General features: G+C 44.5%; 1 protein-coding gene across 20 annotated transcripts in view; it reads left to right on the top strand.

Moving 5' to 3' along the window:
- The window catches only part of GRB10 (growth factor receptor bound protein 10), a 203,055-nt gene that overhangs the window by 73,887 nt on the left and 107,155 nt on the right, over window positions 1-22,013 (top strand). For 12 of the 20 annotated variants that reach the window (XM_008962875.6, XM_034964094.3, XM_055115954.2 and 9 more), the window contains one exon: window positions 15,182-15,269. In XM_008962875.6, coding sequence (XP_008961123.1) covers window positions 15,182-15,269 — 88 coding nt within the window. Of the gene's footprint in view, window positions 1-8,089; window positions 8,206-13,763; window positions 13,948-15,181; window positions 15,270-22,013 lie in introns of all 20 variants that reach the window. The other 8 variants (XM_034964099.3, XM_055115951.2, XM_055115950.2 and 5 more) reach the window with 2 other exon arrangements.

Below are 22,013 nucleotides of genomic sequence, written 5' to 3'. Positions count from 1 at the left end.
ATTTTTCTTCTGCTTGGGTGACCAAGAGGTTGGATACTCCAAGTCTCTGAAACTCTGTGATTGGTTATCTATGACTGTGTCACCCTTGGGTAAAGATTTTGAGGGGTTCAACAAGCTTAGACATTGGACAGTAATTGCAGGACCCCTCTTGCTGCTTAAGCGCTCTTGACCCTGAGAGCTGTGAATGGCAACCTCTGCTCTCAGGGTTTCGACGGTTGCAATTTCAGTATGCATGGGACTTAACGTTGGGCTCCTGGTGAACTGGGTGTTAATGTGTTTTTGAAACCTGCCCTTAATGTACAAATTACTTTGGAGTAAAGTTAGATCTGTGGTCCTCAAAAACTGAAATATTAGATGTAGAGTGCGGGTTTAAGACCCAGGCTGGAGAGTCCCTGAGTTCTATACTCTGGGATCCTCGTGTGAGAGTGAGCTCTCACTGATCTCAGTCAGTGTGCTCAGGAAGCAGCAGTGAGCGGCCTGAGCCGAGGGCGCCGCAGTGGCCGTGAGAAGAAAGTGTGGGTGGAAGTGGATGTAGAAGGCAAAATAATCAGGATCAGTAAGCAGTTCATAGGTGGATAAGGAGGAGTTGGAGGCTGACTGATTTCTGCATGGGTAACTAACCCATGCAGATGGCTGACTGGCATTCAGGGAGGTGAAGGTAATGCCAGCATTTCAGAAGAAGGACATTTCAAACCAAACTCATTTTCCCATTCCCCAAACTGGCCTCCCCCCTCTCTGTTAATTCTCCCTTGAACTGGGCACTGGGCTTCTTGATTTGAGGGAGCTTGGATCCCCTTCCCTTTCTTCCTTCCTGCTGGACACAGTTCCGCAAGCCTCCGGATCTTGCCTTGGGAATCCCCTGTCCCCTCTTTGTCCTGGCACTTAGTCAGTGGGCTGGAATTGTCTGGGCCGACTGAGTCCCTGGCCTCCTCCCTTTGCTGGGCGCCCAGGGCCCTTTGGACTCCCTGGAGTGACAGAGGAGTCTCTGCCTGGGGGGGATCAGAACTGGGCCTGCTGCATGTTGAGCAGTCTGGAGTGGGGTCAAGCAAAGCATGGCCATGGCCTTGTGGTTGCGTCTCGTAGGTCCCTTCAGGAGCTGGTACCAGCACAGGGTGAACCGATCTGTGTATCTGACCATCGCTCCTCAATGGGTCCAGAGACCCCAAGAACCTCATTTCAGAGAATGAGGCCTTGGCTAAGTGGTGCTAAAAAGCAATTTCCATCTAAACACCTGGTTGATAATATGGACACAGGAGAAGATACGCTGTCTTCAGATCTACTGATAATGAACGAGGTTCCTAACTTAGGGAGAAAGTATTTAGGTAAAGAAATGTTTTGTAGCTTCAGTGGTGGATAAGGAGGGGCCTGTTGTCATATCTGTAGATTACCTGTATCTGTGTACATTTTAAGTTTGTATTACTTGTGTTTCCACACATGGTTCAAATTTCATATTTATGTATATGTACATATATATGTGACTGTGACGCATGTGCATGCACACACACACACACTCTTCAAGCTTCTCGTGCGAGTGAGTGTCTCTCCTTGCGGTGGCAGCATTAGGAGCACATGGCCTGGCAACTGCTTCCTGTGGTGGAGCCCAGTTGCCCCTGACTCCCTTGCTGTTTGTTGAAGCTGGAGCAGTAACCAGACTATTGCGCTTATAACTGCTTTTCAAGTACGTAAGAGTAGGTTCACCTCTGAGTGGAAGGAATGGTGAAGACTTTCTGTGTTTCTGTCCTTGATACCCCCTTGCAGTTGTTAGGCTGCCACAAAGTGGGAGACTGTCTCCTTGGAGTTTGAGAAGGGAGCTAGCATGTGTTTTGTGACAGGACTTTGTATACCTCATCTCACTCAGTTTTCCTACCAAACTTTTTGAAATGGGTGTGATCCAAATTTGCCTACAATAAAAGTGAGGCTCAGAAACTTTGGTTGACTTATCCAGCCCGGCCAAATAGCGGGAATGCAGAAAGTGCTGGCTGCAGCCTTTATTTTCTCTGGCCCCAAACCTGAGCTCCTTCCTCCCTCCCCTCATCTGGCATCATCATTTGGAGGTAGTTTATCGTAATCTTTTCCATCTTCCTTTTCTCTCTGTGTGCCATTCTGGATAGTTTCTATTACTATGTCTTCATAGGGTGCTCCTACCCTAGACCTCTCCAGACCACGCCAGCCGTTGGGCGAGGGAGCCTCACAGTGTGTCTTTGGAGATTGGTCACTGGGGATGGAGGGAGGGGAGAGAAGCGTGGTGTCCAATGTCTGGTTAATCCTGCCCACATATTTTTCATCTCCTGTGTTGCATTTTTCATCTGTAGGGTTGGATTTGGTCATTTTATATCTTCCACTTCTCTCCTTATCACTCATGCTTTGCTTTTCCTTCTTGAATGCACAGAGCATATTTATCTTCATCATTTTAATATATCGCCTGCTGTTTCATCTTGGACATTTCTGTATCCGTTTCTCTTGGCTGATTTCCCTTATCGTTATGGGTTTTATTTTCTTTTCATGCCTGGTACTTTTTGTTTCGATCCCAGTCATTGTAAATTTCACCTGGTTGGGTGTTGGCTGCTTCTTGGGAGGGGGCTATTCTTTTAAATATTTTGGGCTTTATTCTGGAAACAAGCTTCTTAGAAATAGTTTGACCCTTTTGAGGCTGGCTTATAAGCTTTGTTAGCTGGGCCCAGAGTCACTTTTAGTTTGGGGCTAATTTGCCCCCACTGTTGAGGCAGGACCCTTCCGAGGGCTGTCTTGTGTCCCATGCGTAAGGAAGTTTTCCATTTGGGTTGGTGGGAACACGCTTCTCTCCAGATGGCTCTGTCTCCTTCATTCTGGTGGTTCTTCCCAGTCTTGGTATTTTCCTTACATGCATGCGTCATTAATCCTCAGCTGGAGATGTGTGTGGAGAGCCCCCTCTCTTGAGCGCTCTCCTCTCTGCCTTGACCTTCCTGAGTGCTGAACTCTGTCTCCTTAGGACGATCCTAGGCTCTGCCTGGAAGGGAGATTCCCCCTCCCTGCGCTGCAGCTTGGAAGCTCTCTCCAGCCAGTGAGTGGGCACTAGTAGGGCTGCGTCATGTGGATCATGTCTCAGGAATCACTGTCCCATGCTGCCTGTTGTCAAATGTATGAAAACTGTTTCAGTTTTAGTTATTTAGGGGGAGAGGGTACATCTGATCTTTTATATTCCATATTGGCCAGAAGCTCAGAAGTCACCCATGATATTATTTTAACCGTGGTTCTAGGAGTAGATTTGCTTTGGAACATTTTTGTGGAGTGTGCAGACCCAGCCTTGGAACTCAGAAGAAGTTTAGACGTCATATGGTCCAAAAACCTGATTTTATTGGTGAGGAAATAGGCCCAGAGAGTGAAGTTATTTGCTCAGAATCATAGTTTGTCACACTGGCAGTTTGTAAACATTTGGCTCATGCCACAATAAGATTTTTCATACCTGAAGGGCGAGGTGAACTGTTTCTCATGGACCACAGCAAGGTTGGGATCCACCAATTGTTCCTGCTGTAATGGCTGCCCGAGTTTGGTCTTACTGGGAAAAGTCACTCTTTGGCAGAGGGATTGAGTTTCCTGAGCCCTGGGATCTGTGCTGTTTATTCATTTTTATGAATAAAACGAGCTTTATCCAAAGCCTCTGGGGAGCATCACTATGAACCGCCGTCCTCTTGCCCTGCCAGCCCAGCCCTTCTGCTTGCACCTGGAAGCTGCTCCATGCCCTTCCCTGCTCCAGATCGCGCCTGCCCTTCAAAGGGCTGCCACACCTGGGAGCCCCAGGCTGGAGCTCCAGGCCAGACCTAGCTTACCTCATTCCGCCTCCAGCTTCTTGGCATTGGCTGCCATTTACCCTTGGCCCCCTGCCCTCCACCTGTGGGAGGGACTTAGAAATGAGGAAAAGCCACCACCAAGGATTACATCATATCAAACCCTGGGGCCTTTTCCTGGTCAGCCAGGACAATGAGAGTTATTTCCAAATTCTGAGATTATTGTTGAGAAAGTTCAAGGAAGAGATTTCTCTCTTCCTTCTGCTCATGGGGGAAGAATGTGGGTGTGTCATGTGCCTCCTACGGCCCTGATCTGCTAGGAGGGCAACCCTGGCTCTGTTGATCACTCTCACAGCCGCACATGGTTTGGTTCTCTGGTTTTAGTGTAGAGGTTGCTGGGGTTGTGGGACCCAGAGAGAAAACGAGAAGCTTGAAGCTGAAGAAGTTGGGTTCAGCGCAATTGCAATGGCTTTGTGCACCCCACCTGGGAGCTCAGGAGGGCTCAGGATTGCACTCCGTTTTTTGTTTTTTTTTTGAGACAGAGTCTCTCTATGTAGCCCAGGCTGGAGTGCAGTGGTGCAATCTCGGCTCACTGCAAGCTCCACCTCCCGGGTTCACGCCATTCCCCTGCCTTAGCCTCCTGAGTAGCTGGGACTACAGGCGCCCGCCACCACACCCGTCTAATTTTTTGTATTTTTAGTAGAGACGGGGTTTCACCGTGTTAGCCAGAATGGTCTCAATCTCCTGACCTCGTGATCTGCACACCTTGACCTCCCAAAGTGCTGGGATTACAGGCATGAGCCACTGCGCCTGGCCTCAAGTTATATTTAAAGTATATAAATATAATTTGACTATAACTTGCATTGTCACTGATCCTCTTGTAGTACTTTAAAGATTGTGTTGTCAACATTATTAAGTGGGTAGTTTAGAGATTCTGATCTTCTGATTTCTCAGACTGTTAAGTTACTCTAGAACTCATGATCGATTAAGGTACTGCTACATGTTGACTATTCTAACAAATTAATATTATGTTAATACATGTGGATATTTTGGTGTCTGAATAGTTGCCTTTTTCTTGAAGTTGGGGATGGAGGAAGTGGTGAGGAGGGGTGAAGGTAGGGGAGGAAGAGGTAGAGATGATGGTAGAGGTGGTGGTGGAGGGGGAGGAGGATATAGAGATAATGAAGAGTGTGGAGGTGGATGTGTTGGTAGCAGTGGAGGTGTTGGAGATGTAAGAGGTGAAGGGTGGTGGGAAGGAGCAGAGGTGATGGAATGGGTGGAAGTGGTGATGAAGGGGTAGGTAGTGGAGGAGGAGGAGGAGCTAGAGGTGAGGGTGGAGGTGGTAGAGGAAGTGGACGAGGTGGAGGTGATGGTGGAGATGGTGGAAGTGATGGTGGAGGTGGTAGAGGAGATGGAGGAGGTGGAGGTGAGGGATAGAGATGGTGGAGGAGGTGGAGGTGATGTGATAGTAGAGGAGGTGGAGGTGAGGATGGAGGAGGTGGAGGTGACAATGGAGGAGGTGGAGGTGGTGGTGGAGGAGGTGGAGGTGATGGAGGAGGTGGAGGTGATGGTGGAGGAGGTGGAGGTGATGGTGGAGGAGGTGGAGGTTGTTGAGGAGGTGGAGGTGATGGAGGAGGTGGAGGTGATGGTGGAGGAGGTGGAGGTGATGGTGGAGATGGTAGAGGAGGTGGAGGTGAGGATGGAGATGGTGGAGGAGGTGGAGGTGATAGAGGTAGCAGAGGAGGTGGAGGTGATGGTGGAGATAGTAGAGGAGATGGTGGAGATGGTAGAGGAGTTGGTTGAAGTGCTGGAGGTGATGATGGAGGTGGTAATGAAATGATGGTGGGGGTGGTAGAGGAGATGGAGGTGGTAATGAAATGATGGTGGGGGTGGTAGAGGAGATGGAGGTGGCGGTGGAGGAGGTGGAGAAGGTAGAGGAGGAGCTGATGTGGCAGGAGAAGTGATGGAGATGGAAGGAGGTGGTGGGAAGGGGTGGAGTGCTGGTGGAAATGTCGGGAGGGGAGGTAGTGACCGCAGAGGAGGAGGAGGCAGGGGCAGTAGTGGCAGTAGTAAAAATAGCAGCTGAGATTTACTGAGCCGTGCTTTCCATGCGTGATCACACTAAATCTTCAATAGTCCTTGGAGGTTATACTCACACAGGGTGGTTTAATGTCTTCCCCAAGGTCATGTAGCTACTCTTCTGTAGAAATTCTAGAGCTCGTGCTGTCCCCCTTTCGGCCAAAATGCCTCATTGATGTGGGAATACCAGATCCAAAAACAGGAACAAAACTGACTTGGCAAAGGCATTTTATTTTGGGAAAACCATTTGTCAAGATTGACAGGCTCTGGGCAGGAGGTTTCTTTGTAGGGTGATGGAAATGTTCTAAAATTAGATTGTGGTGATGGTTGTACAGATCCTTAATTATACTAACATTCATTGGTTTGTACACTTCCAACAGATGAAATTTATGTTATGTAATTTATATCTCAATAGAGCTGTTTAAAATGTAAATGATTGATAGACTCCTCCCCTTGTGAATAACCAGAATTGATGTTTCTGTGCTGAACACTGCAGAGTGGGTGGTTAAAGTGAGGCAGCTCATGCACTACTTTTGCTTTTAATTCAAGAATGGCCGCACTTGGAGGTAGTTATGTGGAAATAAGTGCCTGAATATGGAGTACAAGCCACTGATCTGTGTGTTTTTTAGGCCGTATGATTTTAGTGAAAATGTGATCATTTTTTATGTGGTGGTATTTTCCCTGCCAGGCCAGGCATTCTTACCATTTGGGAGAAAAGTTTTTTTGTCCTCTGACCAGGGCTTGCCCAGATATTTTCATGTTGGCCTCAGCAGCCTGTGTGAATACAATTGTAAGTAAAGAGCATCCCCCTTGTTCCTTGATACGAGACACCTGGCTTGCTGAGTTTTCTTTTTCCCCCATCTCAGGCTTTTGGTGGAAGCAGCTCTTGTTTTTGTTTAAGGATCAGTTTGACTGAAATCTCTGCTTAAAAACCTCTTGCTTCCTTTCCTCTTGCATAGACCTAAAGTGTAATATCAAAACAGGCAGTGTCACTTTGGGTGAGAAAAATGGCTCTGGCTCATTTATTATGAGGGTTATTTCCATTTGAGGGACTAGTTTTGTACACCTTGCAACTGGCAGAATAGGAGTGCTGATACTGCAGCTTTTACCAAGTTCACTAATGTTTTAGGAATTTTTTTTTCAGCCTTTTTCAGCCTTGTGGAGTTTCTGCATGTTTTAGGAATTCTCTGAGTGACAGATTTTGTAGTTACCCATAGCTTGGTTGTTAAGGACATGTTCTCTGATTCAGCCCCAATGGGTCTCACACCCACGCTTACGAGATGTGATTCGCTGGGCAAGCTGCTGTCCTCCTTTTTCCTCATCTGTAAAGATGAGGTAACAACAGTACCCATTAGAGACAGGATTTAAGTGGGAATGTGTGTAAACTGTCTAGCACCGTACCTGGTACCCAGGAACTATAATATTAGTAGAAACCCTGCCATTTTTACATTAATATTTAATAAAAGTATAATTACATGGCTGAGGGAGGGTAGTTGTGAAATCTGTAACTACACTGTATCTGACGGCTTGTGTGTGTTCAGAGTTCTAGAGCAGGCATATGTGCAGTTGGTAGAGAGGGTATCAGGCATTGGAAGGGAACTGATGAGCTGGGTGATGCCTCCGCTTTCAAAATGCAGGTGACACAGGTAGTCACTCTTCACTCGGCTGCAATAGCTTAATAGACTTGCGGTTTGAAACATTTTACTTCTTTAAGTGCATCCTGTGTGAAATGACAAACCCCATCCCTGTTGCAGTTCACATGTTCATCTGCAGACTCAGCGCCCTTGGGTGGACTCCAGCAATGTGCCCCACCCGTCTCAGCTGATGTCCCTGACTGGGCAGGAGGGGTTTGGGAAACTGCCTGCAGGAAGGCCCCAGGGAGCTCTGGGACCCGGATGGTGGGTCGTGTAGGATTGCGTCTTCTCCTTTGCACCAAAAATCTGAGGGTAGCTGCAGGAGAGGGTTTCAGGGGGTGGGGGAGGGCTGGGAGAGCCCCTTTTAACTGCACCCTCAGGAGCAGTTCTCATCCACTGTTCTCATCTGTTGCTTTTTTTGTTTTTTAATTTGGTTGGCTGTTTTTGCATACCTGTAATGTTTAAAGTTGATCCCTGTTAAGCTTGTAGGTTATGATCGGGCATTCTCCCAGGTGGAAGACATTTTGAATCCCTGTCATTCTGCTCTCTGTGGCATTGGTCTTTGTTTACCTTAGTGGAGTTATTAAGTGTGCCTTCTGTGCCGTTCTCCAGGTTCTGAAAATATTGTGCACAGGGCAGGCTGAGGACACAGCCACGTGATACCCACTGTAGAGAGAGGGAGAGAGAGACCTCCTATGCAAGCTGCCGGCCCTCTGTTCCGTAGTAAGGTCAGTGCCCGCTGTCTACCGAACACTCAGTACCTTTAGTTGCTGGGCAAGCCCTTTATTTATGTTATTTTAATTTGAACCTCAGAAGTGACCTACGAAGTGGTCGTTCTGCCTCAGGAAGGTGTGGAGATACCCCGAAGGTGAGGCAGTTGCCCTGAGTCCCAAGACTAACCAGCATGTGGGGGCCTGGGATCTGAGCCAGTGTCCAGCCTGCTGTGCAGTCCTTCCATTTGTCACCTGCAGTGCCCGCCGCACTGATGATGGCACTCCTCTCATCCAGTTTTCCCGCTGCCCCTCCATCCGTGTGTTGCAGTTTTAGATAAGAAAACTGCCTGAATCGCCCAATGAACAACATACCCTGGTTCTCTGGGGCTGGTTCCTCTTGTGCATCTTGTAGTGTTTAGTTGGTACCCAGCAGAGGCAAGAGTGCATTTGATGCTCTAGTTGAAACGGAACGCCAATGACTGGTGGTAGGGGCTGCTTCCTTGCTGTTTTGTGCCCAGGCTACCTTGTGATGCTTTTTGGTGAAGCCTGGGCTTTGAAAGGTGGGTGGTGGAGCATTCTTGTCCCTCTATCCTCACAGAGAAGCAGAGGCTTCCCTGCCCCAGATCTTGGGGTGAGGCTGGGCCATGTGCTGGGGTTGTGAGGATGAGTCAAGGAGGCCCGTTTCTGGGGAGAGGGTGGGCACCAATCCATTCACCCTTGTTACTTCCTGCTTGTAATTAAAGCAGGGTTGCTGGGTAAGGTGCGAGGAGGTAGACTTTTCGTTGGGGTTGTCAGAGAAAGTGCCAAAGGGACGAGCCTTGAGGATGGGTTGATGGGTTGTGCATGGTGGATGGGGTAGAGAACATTCTACATAGTGAGCATCCAGGGCCGAGTGCTGTGAGAGGCATACAGCAGTCACTTTGGAGTCAAGGAAAACCAGCTGGGTTGTGGCTCGTAGAGTGCCATGGAGGTATGAGCCACATTACATTAGGAAGGGCAGTTCACACATAGACACCTGGGTCCCCCATCATGGGCCTGACTTAGCAGCTCTGGCTGGGGCCTGGGAGCCTGCATTTCTACCATGTTCTCCAAGGTGAGGACCAGCCACACCAGGCCACCTGGTACCCTAACAGGCATGCCCACAGTCCACAGCACAGCTCACCATTTTCTTCCTCCCACGAGTCACTTTTTATGTGTACTCTTTGAAACCTCCAGCCCTTCATCCGCAGAGTGAGGGAAGTTAAGCCACCTGCCTCTGTTAGCCAGGGTCTCAGCAGTCTGCAGCAGGCACCCTCCGGAGGGCGCGGGGTGGGGGTGGGGAGCAAAAAAAAAAAAGAGTTTAATGGAGGGGTCTGGAGAAAGCAGCTGAGTTGTGGGTCCCAGCCTGAGGCCAGCAAGGAGAGGGAGTGAGGCCAGGGGGCATTTGTGCAACCCCCAAAACGTGGCTTATGGAAGGAACAGCCCAGCTGGCCTCCCGGGCCATGTTCCTGCCTGGCCTGGCTCCATCGGCCGCCCACCACTGGGGGCCAGAGGACCAGCTGTTGGTCGATGCAGCTCAGGCAGACTCACTGCCTGGCACAGGATGGAGGAGCAGACAGAAACCATTCTCCTCACCCACTGGAGGGCTCTGTTACAGGAGATGGCTCAGCACAGGGCCTGGGACTGGGTCACCCCAGGAGAGGGAGGGCTTCTCGTGTTCATCTTTATGAAGGTGGTGTTTCTGCCCTGATCTTGCTGGATGGGCTTGTTCTGACTTTGGCAAGTTTTTCTAAAGCATGTGGATTTGGGAAAGTTCAGCATTAGTGAAGTGACCTGTGGGACTTTAATTAAGGAGCTTGGCTGCCCTCTCCCATCCTTTCACCTTCCCCTAGAGGTAGAGAGCATAGTGATTAAGGGCTCTGAGTAAAAAGCGGACTCACAGCTGGGTACTGTGGCTCACGCCTGTAATCCCAGCACTTTGGGAGGCCAAGGCAGACGGATCACGAGGTCAGGAGATCAAGACCATCCTGGCCAACATAGTGAAACCGCATCTCTACTAAAATACAAAAAATTAGCCAGGTGTGGTGGTGCGTGCCGGTAGTCCCAGCTACTCGGGAGGCTGAGGCAGGGGAATTGCTTGAACCCAGGAGGTGGAGATTGCAGTGAGCCGAGATCACGCCACTGCACTCCAGCCTGGCGACAGAGCGAGACTCTGTCTCAAAAAAAAAAAAAAAAAACCAAAAAAAAAAAACAGACTCACAGGGCCTCCCCCATTCCCTTCCCAGTCCTTCCCACAATGGGCGAGGCTGGGAAACAGACACACAGACAAACAAAAACTAACCTGGAGAGGAAACCAAGCTAACACAATGATAAACCTTTTATTCTTGTCCCTGTGTTCATTACCCTGCACCTGGCAGAGCGCCACTGTTTGCCTCTGAATGGTGGGTAGACATTTGCCGCTTACCTTCCAGCTCTGTCCGGATGATCTTTAGTGCCACGGTGGCTAACTTTTTCCCTGCTGCCTTTTGTGTTTTGGCTTTATTTTACAATCACCATCATTTGTCATACCATGAAATCTTTCTTGGCTTCTCAAGACAACAGACTTCATGTCTGAAGTGTCTAATTGAATTAAAGAAGGTACATTTCTGTTTTGACCTTGGAATTTCATAAACAAATGAGCCACTTGTTGAAATTTTGTTCTTACTGCCATACTTTGTCATGCAGGCCTGTCAGATTTTAACAGTGTTTGAGGCATAGATTTGCAAGATAAAATATAGTATCTCCAGTTAAATTACAGATAAGCTACAAATACATTTTAAGGGTAAGTCTCATGAAATATTTGCCACATACTTATACCAAAAAATTATTAGTTATTAATCCGAAATTCAAATTTAATTGGACATCCTGTATTTGTATTTGCTAAATCTGGTGACACTGTTTAGACAAGGTTGCCTTAAATTAGGTTTGCAAGTTACTTGTCTTCTAAATAGATGTCTCAGTGGAGCCTGGTTGGCACTTAAAAGAGGAGGTCTCGGGCAAAGCAGTCATCTGACAGAGGAATGGGCCTCACACCTCACAGTGCACAGGAAGCACCCAAGGGGCTTGTTAACCTGCAGGGCCTTAAGGCTCCTTGCAGGACAGGCCTGGAGCAGGGCTGTGCAGGCCCTGGGTGATCTGGAGGCTGGTCCCACCCACCCTTTGAAATAGGTGGGGTAGCATGTCTTCTGAATGTAGTCTCTCAGTGCTTGTGGGATCAACCCAATAGCAACATTTGTATTAGCAGTATGTAGTAATTATTCACATACATAGCAGTAAATACTTCAGATGAGATGTTTTAATAATTTAAGCAAACTTTGAAACTGTTTTGATGTTTGCTTGGAAGAAAATGACTAAGGAATTCATATAAAAGAAGCAAGAGGGGAAATGTTCTGCTGATGAGAAAACACGTTGGCAGGCTGTGAGAATGGAAAATGTAGGATTGGCGGCCCGGGAGCGGGCAGCTCTGTGGAACCGGTGAGGAGGTGGCTGAGAAACACTTGGATGTGTGTAAGATTATAACACGTGAGCAGGGTGACCTCCCAAATCAGACAAAAGGAAGGCTTGGGTGCTAAGTGGGCCTGGTAGAACTGATCAACTACTTTTGGGGGGAAGGAGTCATTGTATTTTCTCTCCTTTTACTATCCTCCAAAATAAATGTCAGGAAGAGGAAAGAGTAATACATCAAGTCAGAAGAGAAATCAGAGTAAAACACAAATGAAGGTTTTTCAGTTTTCTTGATAGAAGCTGCAAATCATTTTCACGGTTAAATGATGAGCCAAAAAGATAAGGTCAATAAACTTGACTACATTGGATTATACTTTTAAGAATCAAAAGTATAATTAAATTTAAAGACATGCAAAGTGGGAAAAACATTTGCTACAAATGTGAACGAACTTACTTGCCTACTGCGTAAAAAGCTCGTCATGGGTGAAGTGGAAGCAAGTCGGTGTTCAGTGACAGAGGGTTGGGAGGCCAGCGGGCCACCAGGGATGGGTGCTCACCCAGGGCTCAGCCTGGCTTGTTTTCCATCATAAACAGATGAGCAGATTGACTCAGAGAATCCAGGTAACTGGCCCCAAACCCTTAGCTGATGAGTATCAGGGTTGTGATTCATTCATGGACATTTTTTATTGGGAACCCCTTGTGCCCTCAGGATCTAGTCTAGCTGACCTGTTAAAGGATAGCCCAAAAGAAGAAATATAAAGGTCTAATTCGCTTATGAAAAATGTTCAACCTCAGCATTATAGACCTGCATATTAAAACCACAGGGTGGGGCCGCTGCTTACCTCTGGAATTAGCCAGAAAAAAATTCCAGAAAAATAAACAGTCACTGGCTGGCTTGGGTGTTATGAAACAGGCGGTTGCCTCCACTCCGGGTAGAAGGGTGAGTGTGTGAAGAAGAGTTTGACTGTGTGTATCTAGAATCTTAAAAAAGTGCATGTGGCCTCTGGCCTAGTCCTTCTACTTCTAGGGATCCTAAGCAAATAATCAGAAATGTGGACAAAGTTTTGTGCTCGAAGGTGTTTATTTGATCATTATTTATGCTGTCTGAAAGTTGAAAACAACTACAGAGTGTCTACTAGAGTAGTCTAGAATATGAAAAAATGGTATTTACTGAAGTTTTAAAATAGTTGAAGACAGGGACAGGAAAACACAATTATTTACACAATCTCACTTCAACAGTGTCTAGTTGTGTACAACAAAGGTGCAAAGACCACGGGAATGCTATTATCCCACTGTTGTAGGATTTAGGCTAATTTTCTGTCTACTCTAGGTTAGATATTTATATAAAAATTTTCTTTACATGGATTGTTGTAAAATTCAGAAAAGAGGAAAAATATTTCAGATGCCAAAGAGCAGACTGGGTGGGAAATGTTGGCCATGGAATTGCAGAAACTAGATGGGGGATGGCTGAACTTGAGGGGCTGGGGCTGGGAGGTACCACCCTCTCAGATAGCCAGGGGAGCACAGCTCCCTCCTCAGCGCCTGTTGCGGAGGTTCTTGGGGACCTTGCCCTTTCCTCCCAGACACTGTGTGCTCCAAACTGTCTTTCCCCTCTTTCTTAGTGGAAAGCTTACATTTCCAACAACCTGTATTTTCATTAGTAGGATATTGGTGAAATGAATTACACTACACTTCTACTTGGTGGGGTACACTAGAGTGCCGATGGAGATGATTGTTGGCCTGAAAAATTTCAAAAACGATATTAAAACACAATATGTGGAAGATAATTATGATTCAGTGTTTATCAGGATCATTTGTAATCCCCATGTGACTCGAATAGAGTATGCATGTTCTCTACAAATAATTCAAACATTGCACAGATGCACATGGTAGTGTTTGTTTTTGTTATTCTGATAAAAAGAGAGGTTCCGTTTTAATTTTTTGTTCATTTTTTAGCATACAAAAATATAAATTTTTATACTTAGCAAGTTTTACATCTGCGATTAAAAAATGAAAAGAAAGCTATTTCTTTTGAAAGGGGAAAAAGAGAGAAGCTGGTGAAAATGTCTCCCTTCCTTAGGGCTTTGTTCGTTTTATTTTGTTTTCTCCAGATATTCTGGAGGAAGGTGTGAACGCAACTTTGCCTCCCAGGGAACAAGCATCCTCCTTCTAAGTGGTAGATGTGGGTGAGCTGACCCTGCTGGAGTCTGTCCCCTGGGCTACCCTCTGCTTCCCCCCATTGTGAGTGGTCCGTGAAGCACAGCGTTGACCAGACCTAAACCTGTTTGCTCCCAGGTCAGTGTGCACGCAGCAGAGAAGTGAGCATCCATCCCATTTCATGCGTGAGCAAGGAGGGCTCTGGGCAGAGAAACCGCTTGCTGGGAAGCATTCTGGCAGAAATTAAGAGTCACATTCCCAAGGCCTGCTGCTTGGGCACCTTGTTGAAATCAATGTGCCTTTTGAGTTTCTTGGGCAGTTTGGGCACTGCAGAGTGGTGGGAAGGAGTGTGGACTCTGTAGTTCGAGACCCAGAACAGCCGGGACCCACTGGGTGATGAGGGTTGTGAGGGTAACTCACCTTCCCATGCCTCAGTGGCCGCCTCTGTGGCGGGAGCCCCGCTTGGCAGAGGGAGCTGTGTGTGCATGTTGGCTGTCGCCAGCACCTCGCATGCTGGATGTTTCACGTGCTTCAGTTTGCAATCTGGAAGGTCTCTTTTGCATGAATAGGAGGGAATTTGCTGAAGTCAACTATGATACTTGTGACAATGTATTAATATTAATAGTAGTTCTGGGGCACATCTTATACTTTTGGCACAGTTCAAACCTTCCTAATTACAATAGTGGTACATATGCATCATAAAGATGTCAAAGATTTTTATAAATCTATAAGAGAAAACAGACATCTCTCTACCCCAAGTTAGTCACTGATAATATTTCTTTCCCCACATTTGAATGTATCTTTCATTGGCTTCTGGTCCCATGCAGGTGTGTTTCTAGAATTATGGGCTTAGGATCATAATATTGCTGTTTTACGTTTTGCCTGAAAGTGTTGTTCTCACACTAATGTCTAAAAAAAATGCCACTGAGCTCCTTAACATTTTGTAGAGGGAACCATTTATAAAACACTCTCTAGATGTTTCTGTCCCAGGTAATAGAACGCCCAGCACTTGATTACCTGTAGTTGTTACAGAAAATGCATGTGTTCCATGGAATGTTAATTATTTCTATTCACTGCCTAAATGGAGCAGTTGGCAATAATTCTCTTTGAATTGCTATTCAGGGAAAGCTATTTAAGCCCAAACACAGGAGTAACTTTTAACTCCTTTGCCAAACAGCTTGCACCTTTTCATGATTAGCTTCCCTTATGCAGTCTGTTTTCAACAACTATCATTGAAAATGGAAAAAGTAAGTAAGTGGAAAGGAAGTAAGGAATTGAGGAAGAAAGGAAATGCTGGGGAAGCTGGGTGTTGAAAAGTGTGGGATGCTTCTTGTGAACTCACAGCCTTTCTGCTGTGGTCCTGTTTTTTTAGGACAAGGTGGAGCAGACACCTCGCAGTCAACAAGACCCGGCAGGACCAGGACTCCCCGCACAGTCTGACCGACTTGCGAATCACCAGGGTAAGGAATGAGCAAAACACAAGAACACTCCCAGTTCTAGCTTTGCAGCAGTGCCCAGACCTGATATTCTAAAATGTTGCTCTTGACACTAATAGATTACAATTCTAACATTGGTTCTTCTTTTCTCATTAAGGACAGTGAATTCCAAAATAGAGAAAGATCCTTGGTTCTGATATCTTCATGTATTTCCTTTCAATTAGCAAACTTCAGTGAGCAAAACTTCACGATCAGTTTCATACGAGTTATCTAGGTTTCAGCCGAAAGGCAACTTGATGTCACCTATTGAAGGGTACTCCAAGGTGAATCCTCTTGATTTTGGCATTTTTATATTTCCAATTAAGACGGTTTTGGGTGTATGTACTCTTGGTCTTTCTCTACCTTTCTGTGATTCTTTCTGTTCCTTCTATTAATATTTAATTTCTGATGAGGTCATTGTGGGAAAGGAATGAAAGGGAACTACCTTTAGAAAATTAGACTACTTAGGAAATTAGATTGAATAAATGGAAGCTTTGCCGTAGGATGAGGAGCCTGAGGATTAAATAGAACGAAATGTGCGCGTGGCACGTTGTTTGGCTTATTGGAGAGTTTAAGTACAGTAAATCACAGGTCCTAGAGCTGGTGGGAATGTGAATATTCAGATTTTCTTAAATTACTTAATGAGAAAGGTTGACTATAAAAATAAAAGCTGGGATCTGACCATGAGGTCAAAGCAATGTTTTCTCAATTGTTAGAAGATTCATAAAAGCTGTCAAGGTTTTCTGTGGCAAGCATAATTTTAGGATCATCTTTTAGAAAACTTTGAAGTGACATGATGCGGGGAAAGGGTACGAATTTGTTAGTATTGACTTCAAAGCTTAAGAAAATTTTAACGTGTTACATTGTATGCTCACAAATGATCTCATTTAAATGGAAATAATGTAAGCCTTGGTGTTAATGCTCATATAAAAACTTAGGTTAATACTTGAATTAGGAAACCAGAAAAAATTACACTGAAAGAACTCTTTAAGGCTTACCTTTTATCCTTTGTCTTTAAATTGTACACTCAAATATTCTACAGATATCAAAGTAGTTCAATTAAGGGACATTTGCAGCACAGAATGTGGAGCACATTCTGTGTAGAAGAGAGCTGGTTCTCTTCCCTGATGTGGAGTTACACCGTATGCAGTTGAAACTGAGTCTTGGATGTATCCCCACACCTGAAACAGGGCTTAAAGGAATGGATGAACACATCACTATGTTGAACCCTACCTCTGCTCCGTGACCAGAGGGTTGATACCTTTAAGCACACCCTTGACATTGGCCACCTCTCAATCATTTTACATACACATAGCATGTAAAATGGGAAAGCCAAAAGGACTCAGCCTTGCTCAGACCCAGGCATGTCCACAGAGCATTGAATAGTGCTGTCCCCTCAGGGCTGTGGCTCCCAAAGCGGCATGGGTGCTGCTGGCCTAGGTCCTAGGGAATACAAAGGGCTGCGCTTTCCCTTCTCCGGCAGTGACTGGGGAAGCAGGGCCAGAGCCAGGCCCACCGTATCCAGCCGAGAGCTGTGGTGGGGCTCCCCTCTTTTCAAAAGATGCTGGAAAAGGGCCGTTGCCTGGGAGGAATTGTAGTGCATGTGAACTCATGGCCAGGTAGCCAGACAGAGTGGATGCAGCCCTGCAGCCAGAGCTAACCCAAGCAGCCTCCCAGTGCAGTGACGCAGACTGCAACCTTGCAGTCTTCCATGAGGCAGCAGCTCCAGACTGTCCCGACTTGACCACTCAGTGGGGAGGGGGAGGCAGGAAAAGAAAAACAAAACAATCCACAAACCAGCATTCCAAAAGCACATGAAGCAGTCCCATACTAAGAAATATGGTATAGCTAACAAAACCAAGAGATTACCAATTTAGCCTATATGCAACAAAAAAAAGTGTGACCAAGGCTTTGAAATATGTGTTTATAATGCTCAGACAGATGCATGAAAGAATAATGTCTGTAAGACAAGGCAAGAAACTATGAAACACAACAAGACAAAATGAGGCAAGACTTGGGCACCCTGGGCAATGCCTGAAGGCAATGCAGTGTACTCCCAAGTGCAGGATGCAGGGGGAAAGATAACCATCCATCTACAATGTTATGCCAACATATCACTGACTAGGGAAGGCCAAATAAAGCTTTCTCAGGCAAAGATTGAGAAAAAAATGTGTCACTGGTAGTCTTCACTAAAAGAATGATTATTATTTTATTTTTATTTTTTAAGAGACCAAGTTTTGCTCTCTCACCCAGGCCGGAGAGCAGCTCGTAGCTCACTGCAGCCTTGAACTCCTAGACTCAAGTGATCCTCCAGCCTCAGCCTCCCGAGTACCTGGGACTACAGGTGTGCGCCACTACTCCCAGCTAGTTTTAAAAATTTTGTAGATAGGTCCTTGCTAGGCTTCCCAGGCTTGTCTCGAACTCCTCAAGCTATCCTCCCATGTCGACCACTGGAAGTGCTTGGTTTACATGTGTGAGCCGCAGTGCCTGGCCTAGAAGAATGATGAAAAGTACTTCTTGAGGAAGACGGAATGTGGATACTAGGGAAACAGGGCACATATGGGAAAATAATACGTGATGAATAATCAATTGTGTATTTAAAAATATTAGGTGCGTCTAAAGTATTGACTGTAATTACTAAAAGAATGTGCATATAATCTATAGTTCCCAACCTAGCAGAAAAAGATATAAGGGAATATATATGAAAAACACAACAACAATCAAACAACATCAAGTAGAAAACGGAAGAAAAAACAAGATATGAAGAGAAAAAAGATATTAAACAAAATACAAAATAAGATAGTAGGAGTAATTCCAAGTCAATTCGTGATAGTGTTAACAAACTCAAGTTAATAGACACACATAGCTCCCTCTACCCAACAGACAGAGACTCTTGATTCTTTTCTAAAACCTGTGTAACTTTTTGAAAAGTTGACGGTGTATAGAAAGTTGCACTAAATTTTAAGCAATCTATTTCATGCAAGGCTTGTTCTTTGACCCAGTGTGAATAAATCAGACGTCAACATAAAAAGTTGAAAACAAATCACATAAACATGCATGAGGAAACTTTAAAACACACCCACTCTTATTTTACTTATGAGTTAGAGAGGAAATTGCAATGGAAATATCAATCATTTAGAACTGAATGAAAGTGAACATAGTACAGGTGGAAAGTCATACAATGCTGCAAAGGTGGTAAGGCTAACTTTCTAAGCTTCAAAAAAAGAAAAATTGAAATTACAGAAATGAAATAGAATAAGGAATGTAGAAGGAATTAATTATAAAAATTAAAGTCAGAAATTGTTGAAACAGAGTACCAATAGGAACAAAATCAAACACCAGTCTTTTGTAAAAACGACCATAACAGCAAACCTGTAGCACAGACACTCAGGAGGGCAAAAGGTGCCCAAGAAAATCATGGTAAGAGCACGTTAGCAAGTTTTAAAAACAGCATCAAGAAAACTGTGAATGAAAAAATAGAAATCTGGGGGAGATAGATGATTTATTGCAAAAATGTAAAAACAAAATAGACTCTTGAAGAAATATAAAATCGTAATAGAGAAACAGCTCTGGAAGAAATTGTAATCAATACTATACCTTCAAAAATACTCAAGTGGTTTGCAGATGAGTGATATTAAACTTTCAAGAAAGAAACAATTTCTCTTTTTTTTTTTGAGATGGAGTCTCGCTCTGTCACCCAGGCTGGAGTGCAGTGGTGAGATCTCGGCTCACTGCAAGCTCTGCCACCTGGGTTCACGCCATTCTCCTGCCTCAGCCTCCCGAGTAGCTGGGACTACAGGTGCCCGCCACCACGCCCGGCTAATTTTTTTTGGTATTTTTTAGTAGAGACAGGGTTTCACTATGTTAGGTAGGATGGTCTCGATCTCCTGACCTCGTGATCTGCCCGCCTCGGCCTCCCAAAGTGTTGGGATTACAGGCGTGCGTGAGCCACCGCACCTGGCCCCAACAATTTCTCTTTTTAAACACACTAAGAGTGTGTACACTCTTAAACACAGAGGACAACAGCTTACACAGAGGACGAGATCTCCGATTCATACCATGTTTGTGTATCTTTGAAACAGTACAAGAAATCAAAATTATAATACCATTTTACATTTTAACATAGAACAAAAGGTCTAAGTAAAACACTAATGAACCAAATTCAGTACCTTATCTTAAGTGAAATGTAAATGAAACAAATGTTATGACGAAGTTGGTTTTATTATAATAGTGCAGGGGTGGTTTACTATCATAAAACAGTGAACACACTGAATATGTCAGAATTAAAGGGAAAAAAATAATCATTTCACCTGGCAGAAGAGTATTTAATACAACTCTTCACTCATTATAATACATAACAAATAATAACAAAATTTGTACTCAACTAGTACTGAAAAGAAACCTCCTTAACTTGTTAAAGTTCATTTGTTAAAAACCTACAGCATTGCATCATACATAATGGAAAACTGTTAGAGTCATGTTCATGAACATCTAGAATTAGACAGCGGTGCCTGCTGTCACTGGAGGTCTTAGACAGTGTAATAAAAGAAGCAAATGAAGAAACTAAAATGTAAACATTAGAAAGGAAGACTGAAATATGTGTCTTTTTGCAAATAATTATTCAAATAGAAAATTTACACAGATATGTTAGCACTTTTAAAATGAGCAAGAATTCTCTAAGCAGATATAATGTGAGATCAACATGTAAAATGGAATAGTACTCCTGTATGCCAAGAAAAAACAATCGGGAAATGTAATATAAAAAGAAATCCCACTTATAATATTAACAAAAATTATAAGCTATCTAGGAGTATATTCAGGAAGATTACCAGGCCATTATAGGATGTTTCAGAGCATGAAAACAACCTGAGTAAGTGGAGAGCTATACTATGATCATGGATCAGGAGACAGAATATAGTGCAGATGTCACATTTTCTCAAGTTTATCTTTAAATTTAATGCAGTTGCAGCCAAATTCTTAACAGTTTTGTCACATGTGACTTGAAAAATGTTTCCTAACTTTAATAAGAAAGAGTGAAACTCAAGAATTTGAAGACAAATTTGAAAAACAACAAGGCGTTTGGAGGATTGATTTGCACTATCAGATAGCAATCCCTCTTATGTGGTATCACAACTAAGAAAGGATGTTGTTAGTTCAAGGCCAGACAAATAGACCAAAGGACCAGAATAGATATCCCATAAGGAGACCCACACATTTATGGAAACTAATACAGCACAGTGAAATCGCGGCAGAACAGAGATTACAGGAACCATGACTGTTCACATGGGGTGGCAAGGAATGGAACCCTGCTGCGTATTCTACACAATAATTGGTTTCAGGCCAATTAAATAATTAAAAGTGAAAGAACAAAATGCCTTTTATTTGTTTGAATGACAAGAATTAATGAATAGTGAGAATCTTTATTCTCTTAGGCTAAGAAAGACTTTTGTGAATAAGACTTAGCACAACCATAAAGGGAAAATGGTAAATTTGACTGTATTACCATTACAAATTTCTATGTAGACGTTACAGATGATATTTAACATGCTGAAAGGCGCACTTCAGCCTGGAAGAATAATTTGTAACTTCTTGCATGTACATACAAAAATGCATGTAATATGCAGAGTATTAGTATCCTGTTTATGTAAAAAAAATCCTATAAATAAAATAAGATAAACAATTACATAGGAAAACTGGCAAAGAACATGAGCAGGCAGTTTACAAAAAAGGAAAGCATGATGTGTTTGTGTCTAATTCTGGATACTCATTTCACAAGAAAAATACGGAAACCAACTGAGCTGGAAATCAAGGAAGCCTGTGCTCTGAGGGCTGTTAGATGGAACAGAAAGACACAGATCCTTCTTTTAAGTGGGTCCAAGTGCAGAGTGTTCATCCTCCCTCTTGGCGTGTTCACAGCCCTGTGAGTCTGTGCAGAATGGACCTGGGGCTTGCAGCTCCCTGGCACTGGGTACAAAGGCTCCTTCCCTCCCTGGGGTGGGGTGGGGGTGGTTCAGCCCACAGCACAGCCTACAGGAGTCAGTGCCTTCCCTTTCCCATCTCTGTGCCTGACACCAGGTTCAACTTCGGGGATTCTTTTTAACGAGATGCTTTGGGACCTATGACCAAATCTAACAAACATACAGTGCGGTTCTTTCCTGCTTCCTTAATTTTCGAGGCATAATCAGATGCTGCCATCATAGGCTGTAGCTTTACATGGTATGTTTGATCCAGAGTGGCCTGGATCCTTGCATGGAACCTGATGTTTAGAATAAAAGATTAGCTGTGACTTTCCTTGACCTGTTACTGCTATCTGGCAAAGAGGATTTATTGCTCCTGTTTTATTACCTTGTTCCTAACTAATGTAAGCAGCTTATTTTTGTGTGACAGTTGCTAAAAATGCATCCCACATTTCTTAGCAGCACACAGCAGGGAGGGATGCACTTTTCTTTGAAAGGGGGTGGTTTTGCAATAGCTGGAATTACTTTTGACGATTTTGAAAAAACCTTTCTTTATTAAAAATATATAAAACAAAATTAACCATTTTAGTCATTTGTATAAGTGTACATTAAGTGGCATTGGTCATGTGAACAGTGTTGTGCAACCATCACCATTTATCTGTTTCCAAAACTCTTTTATCACCCCAAACAGAAACTCTGTACCCATTAAGCAATAATTCTCCCCAGTCCCTGGTAACCTCTAATCTACTTCCTGTCACTTGATTTGCCTGTT

Source organism: Pan paniscus, chromosome 6 (assembly GCF_029289425.2).
Source record: "Pan paniscus chromosome 6, NHGRI_mPanPan1-v2.0_pri, whole genome shotgun sequence".
Taxonomy (NCBI): domain Eukaryota; kingdom Metazoa; phylum Chordata; class Mammalia; order Primates; family Hominidae; genus Pan; species Pan paniscus.
The sequence above is the reverse complement of the archived record's forward strand: the minus strand, read 5'-3'. Positions and strand labels throughout refer to the sequence as shown.